Source organism: Larus michahellis, chromosome 11 (assembly GCF_964199755.1).
Source record: "Larus michahellis chromosome 11, bLarMic1.1, whole genome shotgun sequence".
In the NCBI taxonomy this organism is placed as follows: domain Eukaryota; kingdom Metazoa; phylum Chordata; class Aves; order Charadriiformes; family Laridae; genus Larus; species Larus michahellis.
The window spans coordinates 20,537,076-20,561,326 of NC_133906.1; the positions used below are offsets into that span (position 1 = coordinate 20,537,076).

General features: G+C 49.8%; 1 protein-coding gene across 2 annotated transcripts in view; it reads right to left on the reverse strand.

Annotated features, from left to right (window-relative positions):
* Positions 1-20,948, reverse strand: part of ADAM19 (ADAM metallopeptidase domain 19) — a 33,660-nt gene extending 12,712 nt beyond the window's left edge. Inside the window, exons 1-11 of one of the 2 annotated variants that reach the window (XM_074603959.1) lie at positions 20,860-20,948; positions 20,531-20,610; positions 17,719-17,789; positions 7,818-7,896; positions 6,701-6,777; positions 4,891-5,083; positions 4,368-4,433; positions 2,920-2,991; positions 2,002-2,168; positions 774-858; positions 73-212 (exon numbers count right to left, since the gene is read on the reverse strand). In XM_074603959.1, coding sequence (XP_074460060.1) covers positions 73-212; positions 774-858; positions 2,002-2,168; positions 2,920-2,991; positions 4,368-4,433; positions 4,891-5,083; positions 6,701-6,777; positions 7,818-7,896; positions 17,719-17,789; positions 20,531-20,610; positions 20,860-20,920 — 1,091 coding nt within the window. In that variant the 5' untranslated portion in view covers positions 20,921-20,948. Of the gene's footprint in view, positions 1-72; positions 213-773; positions 859-2,001; positions 2,169-2,919; positions 2,992-4,367; positions 4,434-4,890; positions 5,084-6,700; positions 6,778-7,817; positions 7,897-17,718; positions 17,790-20,530; positions 20,805-20,859 lie in introns of those variants that run through there. The other variant, XM_074603958.1, reaches the window with a different exon arrangement.
* Between the last annotated feature and the right edge of the window lie 3,303 nt (positions 20,949-24,251).

The following is a 24,251-nucleotide window of genomic DNA, read 5'->3' on the forward strand; positions in this document are numbered from 1 at the left end:
TTACTCCTCCCCCAAGGCTCTTGTAACGAAGCCCTTTGCATTTCCCCTTAAGACCCTGTCAGATGAACTCACCCAGTTGCAGAAGCCATGATGCAGCCTCCATCTTCTGCGGGGGTAGTGCAGCAGCCAGGTGAATCATGATTCATACCAAAATTGTGTCCCATCTCATGGGCAATGGTAGCAGCTACACCAATGGCATTATCAGAGTGGTCCTGCGCAAGGTCAAAGAAGCACATCAGCATTTTACCTGTGCCTGTCCTGTGCACCTCTGAGCCAGTCGGGTAAGTGGCACTGCTCGTTGCTACATGGAGAAAACATCTACTGAAGGTATTCCTGCCTATGAGCCGGTGAGCTAGAGGCTTTCACTTGAAAGGGTGGGTGTCAGGAGGATGGGGCCAGGCTCCTTTCAGTGGTGCCCAGTGACAGGACAAGGGGTAATGGGCACAAACTTGAGCATAGGAAGTTCCACCTAAACATGAGGAGGAACTTCTTTCCTTTGAGGGTGGCAGAGCCCTGGCACAGGCTGCCCAGAGAGGTGGTGGAGTCTCCGTCTCTGGAGGCATTCCAAACCTGCCTCGACGCGTTCCTGTGTAACCTGTTCTAGGTGACCCTGCTCTGGCAGGGGGGTTGGACTAGATGATCTCCAGAGGTCCCTTCCAACCCTACGATTCTATGATTCTAAGAAATATTTCCTTTGTAGGCTTTAGGAGGCATCTATCCAATGCATTCACTGCTGGCAAGAAACACTGTATTAGGTGTTAGCAATTACTTACCATGTTTACTCCTCCTGACTGGAAATCAGAGCACATGGCCATCACGGGAGCCAAGCCTACTGTGGTACCTTGGAAGGGCACACCCCTAAAATCAACCCAGAAAGACCATGAAATGGCACTGAAGCACTTGAGAAGGCAAGGCAGAGAAATGCATCCTGCAGTCCACAGTTTTATACAGGTGAATACATTTTCTTTAGTGGTATCTTCAAGTACAGGACATTATAGCAGAGCTACAAAGACTTAAGACCTATTTTTCTTGGACTAGGAATTTGTTTTATGGGCCAACCAGACAATCTTATTTTTTATAATGGTCTGGTGCCAAAATGTGCTTCCCCTGAGCTTTGCATCTAGACAGAAAAGACTATTTCTGGATCCTTAGTTTGGTACCGTTTGTGAATGCTTTATTTACCTCAAGCCTGCTATTTGCCAGCTTGGGATTCAGGGACTTGACAGAGTACGAGGTAACACCTTTGTGGTGCGGCCACGCTCAGCTCCTGCCTGGCGAGCTGGAATTCTGCACCATCCCTGCGGCACATTGGGAACGGGAGCACTGAAAATTGTGTTCAGGACATGGCGAAGATGGAATATAGTACTATTAAAGGGGAGGAAAAAACCCAACAAAACAAAACAAGGGAAAAGGCATTGCATCTCTGAATTTCAGTCCTCCAGGTTTCTCCTCTGACTCACCACTATTTACTGGTGGATGAATTACCATGGGAGAGGGAAGGAGGTCTAAGAGCTGCTGCAAATTTTTCTTCCAACGACATCTGCATTGCTGGCCATAACTACTGACCCTGACGAGATCAGTAGGATGAGTCACAGACCATCAGCCAGCTCCCAGCACCGTGTCCCCCATGTCTCAACGGGCTGAGTTAGGGATGAATGCCTTCTGCAAAGGGCTCAGCTCCCCTTTACAGGTCTTGCTCACGGTTCAGATTTTCTTGAAATTGTACACGTAGCCGTGACCAGTCCTGTGCAGCTGCCTGTGATACGCACACACAATAAAGCTGATGCACTTTGATGCTTGTGTGTTGAGACTGCTCCGTAGCCTGGGAACTCCACTTTTCCCAGTGTGACTGTGCTCTGGGTGCCAGAGCTTAATGCCGGCTGAGCGGCCCCTACATCAATCTGTCACTCGGAATCTCAGGGCCACATACGCTACATAGCGATTTCCCACCCACCCAACCCACTTGTCAGGAAAAGGTTATTTCAGGAGAAATAAACTTACGTGATTAGTTGGGCGTTATCGTGTTTTCGGTGCACCCGCTCCTTGCTACTCCAAGCCAGAAAGGACTTGAGGGTGGAGTAGGGATTCTCAGATACATCGCATTTATTCCAATTACTCCAGATCTCCAGCCCCACCAAGGCAATCCGGATATTCAGGGATCTGTAAAACTAAAGCACAGGAAGGAAACGGGATGACAAAATGAGCACCACTGATTTATTTTACTGTGTTTTAAGTCTTGAATATAAACCTCGCTAAATGTGCACCACCCACAAACCTAAACTCGATTCAACTAGGGACTTTTCTTTTTAAATGAATGAAAAAGAGACAATCTAGAGAAACAAAAACTGGGGACTGACATCATGTTTATCTTTAAAATGTCAAAATTCCTGAAAAGAGGAAGGAAATAATCTGCTGCCCACGTCAAGTACAAACAGGACAAGTCTTCGTGGACGGGGAGGTGAAGGGAGCGGTAGAAGGAGTTTAAGGGGAGAAGGGGAGTATGAAGGGAGTAGATCAGAATAGCTGTGACATTTACTTCAGCAGCAGTGGGTGCCACTGCAAGAATGACCTCTAAAGGCTTCTTCCACCTTTACGTGCCAAGATTTCTACAATTTCAAGCGAATACCTTAGTTCCTTGTCAAAAAGCAGTACTTAGGTAACACAGTTAATACAGAGACGTAGCAAAACACAGAGATGCTCACGCTGGCTCCAAAGTAAGGAATGGAGATTCCGCCACCCTGCCCCCGGCATCCAACAACAGAATTGTTCGTCAGACGCTCTCCACTCCCCAAGTCACTGGGGAGCACTGCTGAAATATTTTTCTCTCTCCCAAGAAGGCAGTCTTCCTCTCTCACAATTAAGTCTCACAATTCATGATTTGGACTTTGCTTTCCTCAGTTCACGCCCACCTGATCTCACCTTATCTACGTAATTAGCAGCCTCCACTAATTTAAGCCTTGTTGCTTCGATGTTGAAGTGATGCTTCTGAAACTGAACAGAATGAACACGTCACACAGCATAAAGGCAACTAGGAAGAGGTGAAATGCGTTAAAACAAGTCACATTACTCCGGGAAAAAGAAGATCACTACCAGGTGAAGCCCCAAAGCCCTCTTTCGCTGTACATCTGGCTATAAGCCCACCCATACATGTACATTCAGAACTCATTCCTGGCACCCCACTGCAGCGATGTTACTCAAGCGGTGGTAGTAACTCAGTGGAGCAACCCAAACTTCTCGGAGCCCCCAGAGCCAGGGGCTGACAAAGAACTGACAAATTTGCCAGGTAAAATCTACGGTAACACGACTTCACGTCTGAGTCAAGGCTGCCACAGTGCTCATCCATCTCACTCATCCAACGAATTTGCCTATTTAAACCACCTGGCAATTACTGAATTAATTTTAGCAAATGGTTTGATCCCAGGAATTAAAGTTGCAAAATGTTTAGATTTTTGTGTAACAGATGACAAAACCTGGGACTTTTCTTCTAGCGAGGGAGACAGTAAATGCAGTAAGGACAGTTAAGGACGACACTGCAAGGGTGTCTACCCCAGCTTGTCTAACGAAATGGTGAAAAACATCTGGCAGTTCCTGGTTATAATATGTTTTCTCATAGCTTCCCTGGTATCCTGCTGCCTAACAGAGAAGGGTGAAATAGGTTTTGCCTCTTTAGTTTTGTTCAGAGTAAATTATAGCCCAGAGCACTACGTGGCTTTCACTATTGGAGTTTCAAGTTGTAAATAATGAATAGGACCAGCCTGATTCCTGTCTGTGCTGGAGATTAGATGATTACCAAAACACTGCGTGTTTTGCACTGTCAGTAAGTACGTCTGGCGTGCTGTCCAGGCTGGGGATGGGGGAGGGATTGCGGGCTTCACTGGGTCTCTTCCAGTCCTATTCTATGATCTAGGGCCTTGAAAATGTCTATTTATACATCTGCTACCAGCTCAGAGCAGAGGATAATCATGGTTATCTTCTCTGGAGATTAAGTGTACTGCAGTTACATGCACGTCGTTGCTGGAAACCCCCAAGTCACCCTAGGCTGAAGGCAGTCTCTCCCACCGACAACCAGGGCTGACCACTGGTACCCTGAGAGGCAAGAACTGGCCCCAAACCCTAGGCCTGCAACGTAATCGCAGCCTGCATCTCCACCCTGGCCAACAGTGACTGATGGTGGCAGCAGAGGAGTCATGGCTGCTAGGACAAAAGTGACCAAGACACAGCTCTCCCTGATAGGGGTAGGAACGTCAGGATGACAGGAGGAAAAGTGTTGAGCTCCAGCTGCCCTCCTCGCCCCAGGGGACGCCGCAGGTGGGATGCTCGCTCTGGGCCCAGTGCTCAGCTGGTATAAACACAATCACTTCTCTTACCTCTGCATAATCAGCCACGAGCAGAAGCTCCACGTACTTCGTAGCCTGCAGAGTCTCACGTTTCACCTGCGGCAGCAGCACAGGTTATTTGCCCAGTATCCCCCAAGACTCTTCATGCGGGCCATTTTTCCCAGTTTATTTTTCACTGGCCACTCACCCCACCCCATCACACAGAGGGACCTCCAGATGTGATTGACTTAGAGCAACCAAGTATCACGGGTCCATTTAGCTACAGCAAGTGCCCATGTATTTGTCCTCAGCCCACCCATCTGTTCATGCACCTGATGCACGAATCCATGCAGGAACAGCTACAGCCCAGATTCCTCACACTACACAACGGTCCCCAACACTCAGTTATTTCCCTGCTGGAGCCACTATTCGGCAACCAGCTTGCTACAAACCCTCTTAAATATTCCCCTTCATTTCACTTTCAGAGCTATGCTCCCAGAGAACAGCAGGCCGGGCTTCGAATAGGTGGGAAATTCAGAATATCATGCATGGACCCGGTTTGAGCCCTGCTCACCCTCTGGCGAGGTGGCTTCATCCCAGTTGTGAAGTCCCTGAGCCAGTCTTTGGCTGTGTTCCCTGTGCCCTGGTAGCCACAGGCTCCTCTCTGCAACCTCAGGTCATCCAACCTGTAGATCAAGTGCTGGTCTGGGCTGTCGGGAACCGGCTCCAAGATATAGCTGGAATTGCTGCTCAATACGATAAGTCCTCTGTTGAAACGGGAAGCATTAAGAGGGAAAGTTAATTACTATCACAGCAACAGCAGATAAATCCTTCTGCTGCTGCTGAGTTCCCATCTGACCCTGGCAAGACACTTATCCTTACCAGGCTGTTTAGTTCATTAATAAAAAGGATGGGGAATATTTTGAGTTCAGAGTGGGGAATCCCTGAGCTTGCATACATTAAAATCTATTCAATGGGGCTCAGGCATTCAACTAAGGGGCTACTGGAGCATGTGCTGCAACCTGAAAAGTACTGAATTTTTAACATCCAGCTTTTCCTTTAGGGACACTGGAAGCTCTTCAACAGACTGAAGAAATTTGTCTTTAATAGAACTGGCCTTAAAAATGTGAAGACTTTGTTTGTCAACAGAAAAAAACCACAGTTCTCTCTGCGACTTGCACGTGGCCATACCGTTGTGGTTTTCTCAGTGAGCTTGTTATAGTCAGGAGAGCTGGAAATCTCCTGCGTTTGATGCCCACGGGAAGACGTGTGGCTTGATGGGCAGCAGGCTGCCCTGCGGAAGTTCAGAGTGAAAACGGCCGTGTGTGCTCAGCCCCTGTGCCGTCCCGGCAATCAGAAAACGATGTCCAGGAGTTGCCAGCACACGGCTGGCCGCTCAGGCGGGCGGGGATGCTACTGCCTCTGGACACCGAGACACCTCTATCTCCTCTGCAGCTCGGAAGGCAGAGCCTAGGAAAACATGGGCTGACAGAAGCTGGGCACACCTGTGACTGCTTTTGCTTTTGGATTATTTATTGCAAACCACAGGTGGCTGCACTGTCCTGTTTATCTCACTGGGCTCTTTGGCCTGTGCTACGTTCACTGAAGATCTCTCAGGTTTGCTTTGGCACGGGCTGTTTCCTGGCTCAAGCCGGTCCCATCAGCACAGCTTCCCGCCACCGCTCGAGAGCAGATGACCACTAATATCAATAAAGCCCATGTGGTGTTTTAGAAACAAACTCTGAGCTGGTGTAAATGAATGCAGCTCCTTGGTCGCAATGAGCCGTTTCATTTACTCCTGCTGAGGATACAGACCGTCTTTTCCTGCCAAAGACTCCATTACTAACAAAGCAAAGGTTTTAAATGCATAACACACACAACTCCGGCACCACCCAGGGAGAAAGCAGGGCTGAAAACTCAGGAGGAAGTTCGAACTTGAAGACTTTGCTGCAAATTACACACAAAAGCTGCCAGCTGTGAGAGGCTGGGAGAAGGAGCTGGTTTCTGCGTTAGTGTCGAGTATTGGGCTGGGATGTGGCGAGTCCTGCCCCTGTCTCTGTAAAGGATGCAGCCCCGAGTCACCAACAAGAGAGTGGACTCTTGAGTTAAACTCACTTATTGCACAGGTCCACGTTGCCAGCAGAAAGTGGGAAGGAGTCTAGGAACTGGCTAGGAGCCCATGGTTACTAATGATACCCAAGTTTCTGCATTTTCCCTGACATGCTCTCTTTTACGCCCAGAACTCTTGGCTAGGAGGCATTTGAGAACAGGTCTCTCTGCCCAGAAAGAAATACGGCGGCCAGGCTGCAGGGGAGCAGCGCTCGCGTGGCAGCACGCTGAGGAGCAGAGGCATTCCCGCAGCTCCGGCATCACCAGGCACTTACCGCAGCCCTCGGCACGTGCTGAGCACGACACTGGAGCGCTCCCAGCCCCGCACCACCCCGTGGTAAAAGCAGTGGTCCTGCAAGGCAGAGGGGAGCAGGGTTGGCAATGCAGTTTCAGGACGGATGCCTGCTGTACCCAGGCATCGTTGAGTCCCAAGCAAGCCCCGCGGATACTCCAGTAATCGTTCTCTTTCCACTGCGTTTGGCAGCTGGCTATCGTAACTAAATCTCTGTCAGTGCATCGAAATTTGGCCTTTCAGCCGCCATGCGTGGCCCGTGCGAGTGCATCAAACAGCTCCTTGTTGCCAGTAAAAATTAAGAGCTTTGAATCCCCAAGGAAGCAGCTCGGATGGCTGCAGCATTAAGGTCGATCCAAAGCTTTTTTGCCTGTAACGGGAGCTGCCTATCGATGGCAGCTGGCCCTGGGTCAGGCCCCAAAGGATGTGCCTTCAGCCCCAGAGAGGGTGACGCCATGGGCAGCGGGGAAGTCCCCGGCTGGGGGCTCCTGGCAAGACAAAGGCAGCCTCTGGCAGGGACAAGGGGGCTTTGGGGCTGAAACGCCAACATATTCATCACATCCCTTCCCCTCGCCCCGGGGCAGTATCAGTAAAGATGATCTCATGGGGTTTTTATCTCTTATTTTTGCATCACAACCAATGCACATCTTTGTGCCACTGCAGCAGGAGTCAGCCAAGGCCCGCGTGAGATCAGTAATTCATGGGATTTTTACTGAACAGGAGCCAGCTTACATGGGCTGGTTTTCCCAAAGGCTGGGAATGTCCCCGGCACAGAATACTTGGTGGCAAAACTAAAAGCAAGAGTATGAGCAGCAGAAGGAACAATAGATTCCCCAGCACTCGGAGAGAGGGGAGTGATGCTGGCGGCTGACCTGGGCTCTCATACCAGAGCTCGGGTAACACAGTAAGATGTTTTCACCATTGCTGAGGGATGGAGATGCTTTCTTGCTGCAACCCCCCAGGGCAGAAAGGTGGACTGCCCTCCCCCTTCACCTTAAGGCAGACCCATGGCCTTGAAGAAAGGCTCTGGAGAAAGAAGGTCACCCGCTTTTCTGGTCTCCCCTGCAAGCCACAGTGGGGAAAACACTCTCTGCACTCACCGTGTGGGTCAGCGAGGTGGTCTGGGGTTTTCCAGTCTGGCTGTAATGAGTCTCAGTGTAGCCTGGTGCAAAGAGGTTTCTGCAGATGGGATGGGGGTGAAAAGAAAGGAGGGGGGAAGACAATAAGATCTTTCTTCCTTTAGACCTGGTTTTCTGCTTCCTAGGTGTGCTAGAAAATGGGCTAGATCCAGCTCTTTCGGGGTAGTCAGGGTAAATATTCCTGTTACTGTGAACCACTGTTGTGGACTTGTGCGGTCGCTGTTTGCTACCTGCAGCGCAAAACCAACCGTAACGCACAGAGAGGGCAGGCAGGAGACGGGCATCTGGGGGACACCAGCCGAGAGCCGCGCTGTGTCCCTGCGCTCTGCTCCGGATCAGCACTTCCCGTCTGCGAGACACTTATTAACACGCTGTCCCTGGCGGGGGCAGCGGCTAACGGCTTCCTGGTGGCACAGGAGCCATCGGAGCCGCTGCCGGACGGGCGCCGCAGGCTGTGCATCCCTGTGATGGCAGAGGGGCAGAAGGTGGAAGCAGAGCTGACCTTGCTACACCCATCCACCTGCTGCCCTGGCAGGAGCTGAGCACTTCTCATGGAGCACATCCATTTCTGAAAGGGTGCAGCAAGCCATCTTCCTGAGTGCACTTTTAAGCCATTTATTAAATTAAAACAATAAAGGAGAGCCTGTCACTGAGATTGATTAGGCACTGAGATGCAGTTCCAACAGCTGCAAGCGAACAATTCAATTTTTATGTGAGGATCATAAAAAAACCCAGAAACTCGACATAATCACCACCCCTTAACGGGCACAAGTCTCTGCAGAATTTCCTTTACTACTGCAGAGTTATGCCCCAGATACAGTGAGATCACGCTCAGCGCGCCAGTCCAGCGTACCACGCACACCACAGGCCACTTCAGCGCCGGCTCAGGCACATCTGGGCACTGGTGTGAGTTCTCAGCTCAAACCCAGACCCTCCCCAGTGCCCAAATCTGAGTACAATTATAAACCGATCTGCATCTGCATTTCAACTTCTGCCCAGAAGCCAATTCACATCTTTGTCCTAGGAAAATGCTGATTCCCCAATCTGAAGTTGTTCGTGTTGTCCTCATATAGACAATATTCTCCCTGTCTTCGGCCCAGAATCAGACCAAAAGTCTATAAAAGGCGCTCCTGTGCACTGCATAGTAAGCGTTTTGATTTGGTTCCAGAGGAAACTGCCTTCCCCTTCTTTTTAAACATCTGCATTTGCTAAACAGTGATACAAAAAAGTACAGCAAGTCAAAATCTGGGCCAAACCAAGAAGGTCATATCCTGTGTCCATCTCAGCAGCAGTAAAATGTAGGTTTAAAACAGTTTTTTAAAAACAATGGCCTCACTGCCGAAAATTTGGAGAAGGATCACAGAACATGCCCCATGTATGAAACACGCTTCTGCAGCAACCCCGCGGTGCTGTCAGGCCACCAAAGTGCCACGTTTGCCACGCCAGCCACGAGGATGCCACCTGCATCCTGGGCAGCGCAGTTCAGTCCTTCTGCATCCCTGTTCAACACATTTCATGCACCAGGTGTTCGAACTGTGACCCGCGAGACCTTTGCTTTGCTCGATTTCTTTAGGCTGGATGAAGAAAGCTGTATCAGAGACAAAACCAGAGACTTCTCCATCTGTCTTGGGTTTTGGTGTGTGGCAGTCAGGCCTAATCTACCTCAAAAGCCCCTGTTTGAATAAGGGATTGGGCGCTCGTGGTATCTGATTACATTAGGCCAGAACAACAGGAAACACAACATTTTTTCAGAGTGTTTGAAAGTGCTTCCCCCACCCGGCACCTGAAGGCTCAGACACCTGAACACGGACCGATGGCTGAGTGTCAGACAGAACTGTGTGCCGCCGCCGCATTTGACAGCATTTGATGTCGGGATTGCGACAGCTCTTATCTCCCCTCTCAAAGTTCACTGGAGCCCAGGAAAACTCATTTTGTTTCTTTCTGATGTGTTAATTCTCATCACTAGATCCCGTCAGCGATCAGAAGGCGAGATTGCTGCCCTCAGCGCTCCCAGGTCTGTAAACCGAAGATAAGCCCCGAAGCACCGTCCCACAGAAAATAACTCCCTTCGTCTCCCTGACTGCAGTGGCTTGCTCAGCATGAGGCTGCAAGAAACAAATGTTTAATCAACAGATTGCATTAACTCGCAGGAAATTGCCTTGAGCAACGTCCTCTGGCAGGTATCTGGTCTGTGTTAGACTGTCATCTCGAGAGCAGACACTAAACCAGTGTGCGTCTGCCCAGCGCTGCTAAAGCCAGAATTAGACACCAGCCCGTGGATTTCCAGTAGCTGAGGCTTGCACAGCCTACTTGTTTCATTCCCAAACAAGCACGCTTATGTTTTCTTCCTCCTCCTTTATTCTTGGAAAGCGTTCGCTATGAATAGCTATTTTATCTCTCCCCCGGCATCTCCCATAAATCCCCTCCGTGCTTTGACTCCTGCCCAGCCCCACGGCGCTGCCGCCAGCCCCGCCGCCGAGCCCGGCACACCAGGTTTCAGGGCACAGGATGATGCCACACCACGCACGGCCTGCGCACGTCCCTTCCTACCTCCCGACTCAGGCTCTATCCCTTTCTAGGGCGGGTGAAGGAGCTGAGTGGTCTGCCTGAATTTTTAGGGGTACCGAGCTCAACGCGTGCATCACCTGGCCGAGCAGTGCCACGGTACGACCTCCCAGCCTCTCCCCGCCAGTTGACTCCTATCCTACATTGCAGACTCCCTAGGAAAAGTCCAGCTTCTCACTCTGAGCTGAAACAGCCCTGTTTTGAAGGCCCCTCCCTGCCTTAACGCAGGGGAGCCCTTGGGGCTCTTGCGGCACGGCTGCGAAGGGCTGTCACGGTGTGCGGTGGGGAGGGCAGTGCGGAAAGAGGAAAAGCAACATCTTGCAACACCCTGGGGTGCTGTCTCACTTGAGCCTGTGAAAGTTCATTCCCAGCTCACTTCCTCAGCTAGCATCAAGCTTTCCACCGAACTGTAAACACATAGAAAAGAAGCCTTCTTTCCACCTCAGCGTGCACCAGAGTTATCAGCCAGTCCCGTCCCTCTCCTCCGCGTGTACCAGTTGTTGCATAAACAGGAGAGATTAGTGAGACACAAGTACCCCAAAACCTTAGCAGTGGCCTTGATCTGCCACCATTTCAGGACAGCATCACCGCCAGGCTGATTCCAGGGGAGCTCAGCCTGCAAAGCGCTGATGGAGCGGATTCACTGTCTCCAGAGGAGCACAGAGCTCACCACCTTGTGGAAGAAGGAAAAACCTGGAAAAAAACCAGCATGATTTGATCCTTTCTTCTCTGTTACATGATACGTCTTAGCGACTACCTCTCCAGCAGCTCGAGATGAAGCTGCAAAAGTTTGGATGCAAAATAACATCATTTAAAGGCTTCTGAGATTCAGTCAGGCAGCTGGCAGATTGCTAGCACACATCATTTTCCTAAAAGGCAGCATGGAGTCCATCATTAGAGGAGTTATCAGCATAAAGAACTGATGAAGTCAGAGGAAAAGCTGGGTTTGGATGTGAGCACTCTCCTCTGCTAAACCTTCATCACAGCTGCAGCCGCGTGGGGCTGTTTGAGGGCAGGGTAAGCTACACACGAGCGCTGAAGACGTTCCCGAGAAGCCCTTGCACCCTTCTAACAGTGACCAGCTTTCGGCAAGATCATTCATTCCCCAAGATCTGGCTCAGCATCCAGCTCAGGGTGGAATAGCCTGCTCTTGGCAGGATTGGTTCCCCAGAAAGCCTTGGGAGCCGGGTTAAACACAAGCGAGGAAGCCAAACAAAGGAAGAGTGGCTCGGTGCCATAATGTACAGATGGCTTGAGACTGTTTCTGCTGGTGACCGACGCGGAGCGATCTTGGTCCCACTCCAGCCTGTCAATGATATCATTGTTTGAAACAAAGCCCCCCTCCCCGCGCCGTTGTGCTGCTCCCTGGAAGGGCCCTGCCGTGCACAGCTGACACCGCGGGGCAGCGTGGCTCGCTCTCCCGCGTCCAGACGCGTCCCAGGGCGGTCACGTACTTTGCACGTGAGCCGATGGTACTCGACGGGAGAGGCAGGCTGAGGGCATGGGGCAAAACCCAGCTTTCTCGGCAGGGAGCTGCCCCTGTGGCACCTGGGGACAGTGCAAGAGCGTGGCCTCCAGCTCACCCGCCCGCCGCAGAGGAGCGGCTGGGGGGAGAAGGGCTGCACGGCACACCCAAACCCTCCCAAAAACAGCAGAAGGAAAGCTGGGGCCTTTCTCGCCTGACCACGCTCCTTTGGGGGAGCGCGCACTCCCCAGCTGCTCTGGAGAGCCTCACCCCCATTTTCCTGATAAATGGGAGCAGTTTTCTCTCGGCTGTGAAACATCCCTTGTTAGCACAAGTCTCAGAGGGGCTCAGAGCCATCCATCCCAGGGGACCCACTATGAACACGCTCAGCTCCACCAGCCAGAGATCACCCATGGGCACTGGGAGGGCCCCGGTGGCACCCTGGTGCTCTTGCTAACTGGAGAAAGAAGGACTTTTTTATAATTTGATCCCATGAGCAACTTCATTTAGGTTCATTTTACAGAAGAGCTAGTCTGCATGAACGGCTGCCAATTTAAAAACACCCGTGAGTACCTAAGAGACAGACATTTTTTATTTCCTCCCAAAAACCAAAAGCTAAGTGGTGCATGAAGCTCATGAGAAACATTGATTTTTTTATTTTTCACTCATGGGACCAAGAAAAGTGAAGCCTGCAATCTCACATCTCTTTCCCTGTCCCTTTCCTCAAATCACAATAAATCTGTCCAGCCAGGCTGCCAGCATCTGGGGGTGGAGGGAATTGATTCTCCCAAGAAAGTTTAGACATCAGATTTCCATCTACAATTTGTGGTCCCACTACATTGCCTTTCAACAGGATCCAAGTAGGGTAAGAAGGGGAATTTGACCCCTTACCTCCCAGGCACTTAACTGTTCCCTAAAGTCAGGATTTATTATCAAAACCTGAGGTGACCCCATTTTGGACACCACCCACACATGACTTCTGACAACACAAAGGGGCAGGCCTGCTGTCTGTATCCACAACTAGTGGGAAATTGGACATTTCACCTCTCTGTAATCCTCAAACCAAAATCTGATGCTTCATTAAATCCCTGAAATCCAAAATGTTTTTCTTGGTGTTAGTGAGTCTCGTCCAGACAAAGCCCAGAGCTCTTAAACTCGCTTCCTCAAGAGCCTTTGCTGATATATCTGAGAACATGTTTATTGTGTGAACAGCAGCAGTTTGGACGGAAAAAGTCGTTTCTCAGCTATTGAGGTGGAACTAAACTAGCCATTTGTAAGGCCTAGGAAAATATCATAAGCTAAAGACTCTCCATCCCCTTTTTGCCATCCCCAGCATCTGTGACATTCACTGCCCAAATCGTGTTACAGGACCCAAGCAAAATTTGTCACATAGCCCCCTGGCTTACCAATGGGAACCATAAAAGTTGCCTGGAGAGGAAAAAGGAAACCATATAAATGGCACACTGGCTGATAATGAGTCAGGGAGCAAAGGATTTAAAGGGCTCCATTTCCTCACCTCTCCTCCCTGCCCCACACAGAGAAATCACTGTATATCCCAAGGGAATCAGGAGGCTGAAAAGCAGCTAGGGCTTTCCAGGTCCCAACCCTGTTTTTCTGATGACTCCAAGAGACAGTAGAGCAGGACAAACTCAATTTCCCTCCTTTTTGTAACCTTTACCCCCTGTGCAGGAAGCCCATTAGACACTGATGATGTGTGGCCCATCGGTGGAATAATCTCATATATCCTTCCTGCTCAGAAGTGGGCAGGAACCTCCCCTCAGTTGGTAGAAGAGGCCCTGGAAATGAGGAAAAGCAGGAAATGGTGACATACGAGTGACATACAGATCTCTTATCAGACTGCTGAGAGCATCAAACAGAGCTGGAGCGCTCGTCGCCTACGCAGGTGGGGCCAGAAGAGATTGGAAATGATACTGCTCCTTATCAGATCCAGTTGCCTAAAAATACTTATTTGGGATGCTCCCCAGGTCGGACCAGATGAGCTCTGGGCTTTCTCTGCAGTGCCAAAAGCAGCGTCAGCCAGTTGCTGCACATCTCCACGGGGGCTCTGCCACCGAGTGCCCCACACCATCACGGCCACTGTGGGCAGGTGGCAGCCAAAATACGCAGCTGAAACACACAGCAATGCCCCAGGCTGCCCACGGGATTCACCCGCAGGCAGGGATGTCCCCTGGAAAAGGCGATTTCTCCTGGAGAAGCCTCCACTGCCCCTTGCAGCCAAGAGGGTCTTTCCCAAGTGTGCTCTCCCATTGAGAGACACAAAGAGGAAGAGAAAAGAGAGGAAAACATTGTTGATACTTTTCCCCACATCCGGGTGAGAAAACGACTTCCATGCAGGTTTCTTCTGCACAAGTACGAGCTCTCCCCTTTGCTAGAAAGAAAAGGCTCGCACCAGGCAGCGCTGCCACACACATTCAGAGCCTCTCAGCATCCCCTCCCTGCTTGGCCAAAGCTGCTTTTTATTAACAAATGCAAACGGCTTTTAAAAAAGTCACTTTTCATCCAAGGTTTGCAACTCAGATTCTTCCGTTCCTAAGCCCCAGCCAAATTTAAAGCTGCTTTATAGGCATCTCTCCATATATTTGTTGTTTGTGCAGCTTTGAGGTTTCCAATCCTGCAGCTGCAGGACATGGGTTTGAGTCATTTAAAACAAGCCTGAGTCGTTTGGGGGATATACTTTTGTCGTTATTCAGAAATGTTAACTAGTGTTGTGAACTCCGCTTGGAACTACAGCGTGGTTCCGCCTTCTCATCAAATGCCCGAACAGGAAATAATGCAACATTACGCTAACTGCTAATGCAATAACTGTATTCGTAGATATACGAAGCCCAAACTCAGATGCGTGCTGAGCTTGTTACAAAATACACAGTTGTGCACAGTTCTGAAGAAGGATATGCAATAATTTGTGTTTCACCTCTGTGGATGAACACAATGTCCTCTTCATATGGAATATGAAATCGCGGGCTGGGTGCGAACATTTCTTCCACGTTTCTTTCAAAGCTAGCACATCCTTATCAAAAGGGTACGGATTATGGCACACACACACACACCCCTCCCCAAAGGAAGTTCATACTCTCATCAGCTTTGTCTCTGCATAAGGAGAGTGGTGAATGTCTAACAGGGCTGCCTAATCTACCAAGAGCACCATCTGGAACAGTTTCACTAGTGTGGCACGCCTCCTTTCTAGCTTCAGGAACTACTGGGTAAATCCTATCCCAACCAGACCCTGGCGATGCCAATCATGTCACACTTTCTTAGAGCGAGAGGAGGCTGGGCCGTGGCCACGAGAGCAGAACAGGAGCCAGGTGGGTGCGTTCTCCCCTCTGTGCTGTGCCCGGGGACGAGGGGGAGCCGAGCACCAACCTCAGCACCAAAGCTGGTTTCCAAAGGTTCCTCTGAACTGGACCAACTGAATGACCCAGAACTCTGGGGCTCATTTCGAATTAAAAAGTACCTTCCTCAAAGTTGTGCAGTTCTCTTATACCCACTTTCACATGAACTCAAAACCGGGAGCAGCCAGGTTTCAGACAGCTTTGAAGGGACACTTCCCACTTGGGGGATTTCACCTTCTCTCCCACTGTCTGGGCCTCCGACAAACCCTTCCGAAAAGCAGTCCATGATGCTGCAACTACTCAGTACCCCAAACCTCAGCTAGGACCTCAGGCTCCCCTGTAAGATAAGCAATACCAGTGCTGAGCTCCTGGGAGCTGGGGAGCAGGAGCCCCAGGAGCCAGGCTGGACTCCACCTCACCACACGCTTCGACAAGAAGAGGTTTTCATTGACTTAGAAGTGCTCTACGGCTGCTGATGATTACAGCACCCACAGGGCTCCCAGGGACTTTGTGGTTTTGTTTGCTTCATCATTTCTCTTTTAATTTGAGTGTCTCCAAACTACTTCTGCACCTTCACAAGTCTCTGAAAAGTGGTGGCTCTCCACAACCTCCCATCTAATCGAGCTCAGGCTTGCATTTTGGGATTATGCCACCACCTTTCTTGAACAAGGACTTGAGGCCTGGCGAGACTCCCACGTGAAGCACTGCTATCTCTGAATCACTTGCATTTTCCACAGAAAATAAAAATAAGAGACTCCAAACCACTTGCTGTATTTCACCAGTCCCGGTAAGGCGATTCATCCCGCCGTGGAAGCCTGTGCGCACACTTCAGCCCGTGTGTATATACCCCAATGGGCGAAAATGCATTTCAGGAAACAAACACAATAGAAACCCTCTATTATTGTAATTGTGTTTACTAACACCAGCAGTGAGTTCGTCTGCACTGGAAATAGCACGGCACCGCTCCCGCAAGGCACCTGGAGGTTACGTCACCGTGCTGGGAGCACGAATGGATTAATTCGGCAAGGATCCTTGCCAGCTCTTGCCAGCTTCTGCTGTGCCAGAAATAAATTCACCTTTGCAGAGCGACTGCAGAATATGCAAGACCTGACGGTCCTTCCACCAGGAAGGAGACCCCCGGCAGCTCCAGCAGCTACGTTGCTTCCAGGTTCAGCTCGGAGACGGGCATCGCCGACCACTCTCCTCAGCAACAGCTATTTTCCCTGCATCGGACAGGGCCGTGCTTCCGTTGCCTGGTCTCTTCTACCTCTGCTCTATTTTCCCAGCCAAGAGATGCCAGAACACATAGAATTTATAGCTATTTCTGTTTAACTCTAGACAGGTGCACGACTGCCAGGGAAAACGTGTCCAGCTTTTGCAGCTCTGAAACTCCCAGTAGCTTATGCGGCCTGTCACAGAACGCACCTCGCAGGACGTGCTCGCCTTTCATCAGCCACACAATTTCCGTCCTTACTGCAGACGGTGCCAAGAAAAAAAATCTGATTTTCCTCTAACACGCTCCGAATATCATTTAGGTTTCTGCGCTGCCATCAGAACTACTAAGATCTTCTGACGCTTCACTCCTTCAGGAGGAAAGCTGAGCCCCCAAGCTCTGTGGTTGGGATGTCCATACAATACATTTAAATTATTACCAGGGTCATTATTCCAAGGTTATTATTCCTACTGGTTCGCTTAGGTAAACATTTGGTTGTGTTTCTGTTTCCATAGATAAATCTTCATACCCATTTGAAAACAAATGAAACGCCAACGGTACAAGTGGACTGCTCAGCAAAGACAAGCTTCTCCCAGCTACATTTCCAGTTGCTGTTCCACCACTGGAAACTAACGCACTCACTGGGCAGAGAGCCTCTGGAACGAGCCTCCAGACCAGAACCCTTCTACCTACCTCCATCTCCTGCAGCTTCAGCTGAATTCAATCCACATCACGCCCTTTGGTATCACACAGCATTGCTCTATCACGCCTGAGAGGAGGTCGCGTTTCAGTTAACGCAAAAGCATTTTTTCAGTCTACTTTAGCATGAAGGGCACTAATGGAATTGAAACTGTCAGATCGTTTCTCCTAGGAAACGGAGCAGGGCCTCTTCGGATCACAGCAAATGAAATCCTCATCAGAGTCACACTGACTCTAAAGCACTGAGCCACTTGGTAAATAGCACACTTCATATCAGCAACACTTTCTAGTTAATGTAGTAAGAATTATGATGCAAAAATAAGTTCACACACTGAGGGCCAGGTCACCGCCTGTCTTTTGCTGACAAAGCTCTGTTACAGTCAGCACTGCTTGGCCGATTGACATCTGTGGGACTCGGACCTGGAATAACCTTGAAATCCAGAAAAGGACTTCCTCATCCTGGCTTTATCAAAACCGTGCTGAAGTCAGTGGAGGTTTTCCTGTTGACTTCACCGTAATCCTTATTCATTATTTTAGCGAGACCACAACACAAGGCACAGGCACACTTACCCATTTTTCTCCAGTTCCAAGATGAGCTCCTGGCCTTCCGCCTTCACCTTAACTTCAGCTCTGAATGGATGCTGCGTGCAAAAGAGATGGTGCCTGTTACTCATACATCATCCTAATTACGAGCAGATCCAGACGCACAAATTGTTCCCCTGGAAATTGCAGCTGACCTTAAACCACTCCTGGCCTTCCTCCTACCTCCAGACCTGGAGTGCCGGGGAAGGGAAGGGACGGGCCACGGTGGCTCCCAGCTCTGGGCACGCTGCTGCAGCCCCGTGGCACCACCAGGCAGAGCCGGGAAGCAGTACAGGCACGCTGGTGGGATGCCATATCTGAGCTAGTGACCCTGGTGTCTCAGCAGCAATAACCAGCGCAGAGGAGGCAACAAGTCCTGGTGCTGGAGTGCTTGGAGGTGCAGCTGGGTGGGAGGGGTGCGCTGTACCCCCTTCTTCTGTCACTCAGGACCACATCACCCGACATCCCGACTTGCCTCAGAGGTTTACAAGTCAAATATACGAGCTAGTTAACCAAAGCCTCCTTTGTTGTCACAGCAGCAAAAGTCATTTTTAGCAGCCTATTTCAGGACAGGAGGAGTCACGCCTCTTCCAGAGATTTTCACATAGTTCCTTTACTCACAGAAAAGGCCAATAAAAGCCATGCAACAGGGTCCCTCAGACATCTTTAGGTTTTAGCCGTTGTTCAGACAGTATCTCACAGCTGCTCTCGTATTAGTCCCAGGCTGCCAAGGGACTGGAAACCGTGATGGCAACTTTCTAGTGTGTTCAAGCACCCGGGCACGGCCCTGGGTGCCATCAGCCTACAGCTCCGAATGAGGACACAGGACAGCTGGCTCCCCGAGGCCGACTGGTGTTAACAGAAAGGACCCTAATTTCCTAGTGCAATGGCAAATGCACACACTAAACCCAACATTTAAAAATAATAATAATAATTCAAGAGACTGAAAGTATAAAATACACTTTCTAGAGGACCAACTAGAAGGGCCTCTGGAGGTCCCCAGTTTTACCTCCCTCAAAGCAGGACCACTAGCTAAGGTCAGCTGAGTGCCTTCGCATAAAGGAAACAGACTAATAAACTCCCCAGAAGAGAAATAACCCATTTAATAAGAACAGACTTCTCTATTCAGCTGGAAGAAAAAAAAAATAATCAAAAACTGGTGAGATGATTAACCTCATAGTGTTTCCTAATTCAGTGTTGGAGGGTATTCTGCAGAACAGATCAACTGAAAGCAAAATAAAGTAAGGCTAACTGAATAGGATGTTCTGATGAAAGATCTGTCAGCCCAGAGACACGCTCGCTTGCCACTTTATCAATTCCAAGCTCAGTTACGAACTTCTCCTTTCATCAGCTCCCTGCTGGTATTCTGGGTTTTGTTCATCTCTCCTTCAGTTCCCAGGACATTGCACCAGGCCCACGCAGATGATGCAAAACAAGTTAATACATTTAGTGTATACAACAAGAGTTAATTCCAAGGGCCTGAGTTTAGTTTACTGAATCACAGGTGCTCAGTACGTCTCAGGGTAGGTCTGTTGCTTTGCTAAGTGTAAGCAACAGAGCTTGCCTTGCCCATAACTGGGGGGGTCTGAGGGTCTCTTCACAACGGTTGTGCAAACACCATTGTTACTAATAACACTTTCCCTTCTCCTTCAATAATCCCACTACTTCAGAGTCCATCAATTGCTGTGTAACTGAAATACCCCAGCTGTACGTAAGCTTTGCTAACACTGGTTTTAGAGCCAACAGGAACTTGCCTGAAACAAACCAAGTACGACCCCGGAGACCCAGCAAATTTGTATAAGGGGAAATACTGTCCAGATGTATTTGTATCACTATGAATACCAGAGAGAATCAAAACTTCCAGGCAGCACTGCAATGACATTTTAAAGAGATTTAAGATCATGAAAGAGTCATTGTAGCTTCAATATGACCAATAAAATGTTTTATAAAGTCTCGTCATACGGAGAGGACATAAACCCCAAAATAACCCCAGTTATGGGGAGATGCCATGATTTTTCTTTAGTATAATGCTGTGGCTTCCCTTTTTTTGGTTCACAACATCTGGATTTTCCTCTTTCACTTGATTATGCAACTGATAACTTCTTGATTGTGGCAGTGCAAACGCTGGGAATTTGAACTGTGGTTTGTGGTCGATGTTTAAGTCTGGCACCCCAGGGGTTCTCAGAATGGCTGCAGATTACCGACACATCACTCCATCCTCCACCTACGAGAAGTGGGGTGGGATCGGGATCGATACATTTGGTGTCAAAGACATAGTGAGACACACCTGAAGGTGCTGGCTGGCTTTTCTTAGTGCAGTACCCGCACAGCTGGGACTCATCTCCTCCTAAACCACATGCCTCTATTCGGCTGTTCCCTAAATGCCACTGATTGCATTGCCTTCCCCCCTTTCGCAGGCACAGAGATCGGGTAGACCTGATCTAGGTTTTAAAGCATGGCACAGGGAAAAACCATTACAAGCCCTTGCAGAGGGTGAATGCAAGTCGCCAGGAGCGGTGTTAGGCTCAGTGCCCGAGATGTGCCAGCCAGCTCGCCCAGCTTCTCCCGGGATTCGGAGAAGCTGCAGCAGCTCCCCGTGCTGCAGACGGGCTTCCTGGCTCACCCCTGCGGCTTGTCCCAGGGCTCAGCTTAAAAAAATAAAGAAATAATAAAAAAAAAAAAAAACAAACACGAAACGCGCCTCGCAAGGTCCCGTGCTAACCGTGACGTCGTTCCTCCCCGTGGACACGATGAGGAGGTTTGAAAAGAAAAGAGAAATAAAGCGCTGGGCGCGACTTACCTCCTCGCCGCCGGGGCTGCGCGGGGCTGCCCAGCGCGGCACCACCGCCTCGGGCTGCGGCTCCGCCGCCACCGCTCCGCCTGCGGAGACACAAGAGCAGCCGCTCACCGCCCCGGCCCCCCGCACCCCCGGGAGGGGAGGAACGCGACGCCCGGGCGGGAGAGGAGAGAGCTGTGCGCTGGCTGTAAGGGAAGCGGGAGGATCCCCCCCACCAAACCATCCATCCATCCCTCCGTCCTCCCTCCCCGGGGGGCTCATGCAGGCAGAGGTGGGTGCAGGGTGGGGGGTGGTCGTTGCAGCCCCCCGCCCCTCCCGGGCCGGGCACTCACGGGGCAGCGGTGGCAGCAGCAGCGAGAGGGCGATGCCGCAGAGCAGCCCCCGGCCCCGCATGACTCCGGGCAGGAGACGGCGCTCCGCCGCCGCCCCGCCGTATAAAACCGCCCGGCGCCGCTTTCTCCTCCCACCACCAGCCCCATCCGCCGCTGCACCCCCCTGCCTGGGGGTGGGGGGTGTCGTCTTCTCTTCTTCCTCCACGCCACCCCGGGCAGCACCTCACGGTCCACCCCGGCTGCCATAGCGGCTCTGCCCGGGGGTGCGGGGCTGGGCTGTCCCCCCGGCACCCGGGGGCAGGGGGAAGCCTCAGAGCTTTTCTGGGGCTCCCCCTGCAAACCTCACACCCCCTCCAGCTCTTTTGCCAGCACGGAAATCCATTGTGCCTCAAAAGCTAGCAAAAAGGGGAGACCTGCTGGAGGGAAGCAGCCAAATCATTGCCAGGAGGCTCCTGGAGGAGCTGTGCTATGGCTTTAGTTGTTTATTTATTTATTTGTTATATTTATGTGTAATTCTATCAAACCCTTCATGGCTGAATCCATGTTTCCAGAGGCATCCTAAATCCCTCTGCTCCTGGGAAATGTGTGGCCCCATGACAGCTGAGGGGATATAGAGTGAAATTTATTGTGCCCATGTAAACAGGTAAAAGCGAAAAAATGTTCACTGCCTCTCTCCCCTTAGGGCAGATGGAGGGGCTGGGGCTGAGGGAGGGCTTGGAAGCATCCACAGCTCATATTCCCTGTGCTGCCCTTCAGGGATACCCACTCACTCCCATGAGGCTCCCAAAGGAGCATCCTTGTCTTCTCCTGCATCCTTCAGGGCTAACTCATGGGTCTATTTGCTAGTCCTCTGCCCTTCAGGGGGATAAGGACCCAGAGGGCCACCAGAGGCAGCTGCTGGGTGGGTTAGCCAGCGTGGCTCCGGGTCGCAGAGTCCGAGTTAGTGGGGCCGTGCTGAGGTTACCAGCTGCAAATACCTGAGCTCCATGGTGCTGTAGATGCTCCTTGTACATGATGAGACCAGGAAAAGCAACCGCCTTCCCTTATGTCAGTGTATTTCTGCTGCGAGTCCTGGCCAGCTCAACTGCAGCCACACCAGCAAAGCTGCGAGGGTGGACTGCCATGCATTTTTATGGGGTTGGCTCCGAGTGGCAAGGAAAGGCATTACCTCTTAGTCGTGCTCTTCAGACAGCCATTGATCCGCATTGTCCATACAACCCTTTCCATTCATCTCTATACTTAAAAGTGCCCGTGTAGGTGAACCACCAGGAAACCAACTTAAGAAATGGGGAGAATTTGCACCTGGCTACATTTCAGAGGGTATCGGTAAATCAGGCCGATAGGAAATTAATGCTCCATTTAGAATAAAGGTTTGCTAGATAATAGTAATGATTTTGTCTCTTGTCCAGAGGTTTATTTATGCTATTGAAACCACTGAGCTCTCTTTTACTGAAGGTCTTTGCTGACTCCTGCCGCTGTTGCCCAAAGGAAATGTGACTGTTTCCATTTGCAGATGCCACTTCGGTTTATGACTTTCATACGTGTCCCCTCTCTCCCCCAGCGCTTCACACGCCGAACCTTTGTGGTCTTGTGAAGGTCAGTTTATTCCTGATACCACCCTGGCAGAAGAAAGCTGGGACACTCTGGGCACACCTGGAGGGAATCACCAGGGAGAGCAGGCTATAAATGCCATTTTAGCTGATACACAGACAGGTCACAAACTTTCATCACACGACTAAATCATGTTATTACCCAGAGAAAATATCCAGGGACCAAATTTCAGCTTTTTTCTAATCATATGGAGTATCTTGAAGGGAAACCTTGAATTTTTTGTGAACCCTCACATTTATTTATAGCTGCCCGTAATACAGATGAAAACAGCGGCACTGCTGTTGATGCTTTTATTATAAATAAGTAAAAATGCAAGCCAAATTTAGCTATTCTGCTCTCATCCATGCATAAAATTTCCGTCTACCCAAAGGAAAAAAAAATACTTTGATGAGGAACACGTATATTTGCATTAAAAGATTGTCACAAATCTTGCCACTACAACAAATCTTCCCAGAAACTCCTCCATATATTTCTCTAAAAGATCAGCTCAAAGAAAGCATGAAATAGAATTAAAGGAGCCTTATTTTTAGATTGTTAAAATACTTAGGGCAATAACTATCTGCTTCTGATTTTTTGTCAGCATTCAAGTACCATAAAAATGAACTACATGCAATATTTGCATTTGTTATATAGTGATATTTTTATCTTTGGTTCTCGGTAATATGAGACTTGATACCTTAATTTATAATCACCAGAAACTCCCTCTATAAAAATATAACCACAGACTGTGCAGTTGTTATATATAGTTTAATCTATATATATATGATATATCACTTACATTGCTGAGACGTTGTCGCATGGAAAGATTCGGGATATTCTAGCCTTATTAACAGTGCTCAGATGCTGTAACGCCACCTGCCTCTGGCACGGGATGAGTCAGATCCTGCCTCTGCCCGTCTCCTCTAAAAGCTCACTGGGACATTTGCCTGATTCACAGAGCAGGGTCAGGCTTTCGCTTATCTAGAAATTATACAGACTCAGACTCATTTCCTCCAGGATCCCAACTGCCCGATTAAAAGTACCAGCTGGGAATTTGGAAGTCTGCGCTCTGTTCCTTTATCTCTTGCATCCCCTGTGATCAAGGGATGGACGTACCTATCAAGAGGAGCCTCCGTGCAGCGCCCAGAGCAAGGGTCGGTGCATGCGGTCGGTCACTAGGCTTGAAAATTCGGTGTTTCAGTTTCTCCGTGACAAAGCCGACGCAAATGGTCTGGCAGCGGGGCTTCTGCACTTACTCGACAGTCTGTCTGCAAGATGGTTTAACACTATTGTCATTAGCTGGAAAGCAAAAGATGATGATTCTCCCATCATGTTCATAGTAAATTAGGAGTTAGCCACCTAGAAGGATATAGACTTACAGAGGAGAATGCCTGTTAAAGAAAGAGACTTATGCGGAGAATGGCTTGGACATGTATCAGAGTAAAAGCTCAGTAATATTTCATTGGAACTCTCTCTTCAGAAACGGGAACGGTTGTTGAACAAACTGCTCTGAAAAGACTCCTGCTGACACTGGAGAAAATGTTCCTAAGAATCAAAAGTCTTAGAAGGAGAAGGTAGAAGACGTTTAGTCCCGCCTAACCTCTGCGTTTCAGACATTCGCACTGATGAAAGAAATTTTGTGCCTTTGGCTGACTTGAGTGGAATGTGAAATCTTCCATTTTTCGGAACATTTTTCTCCTTCATATCACTTGACATGATCAAAGGAGGAAGGCTGGGAATCCGTGAAGGGAACTGGCAATTTAACAGTGGACTTCGTTACTTTGAGTCTTAACAGTTGAGAA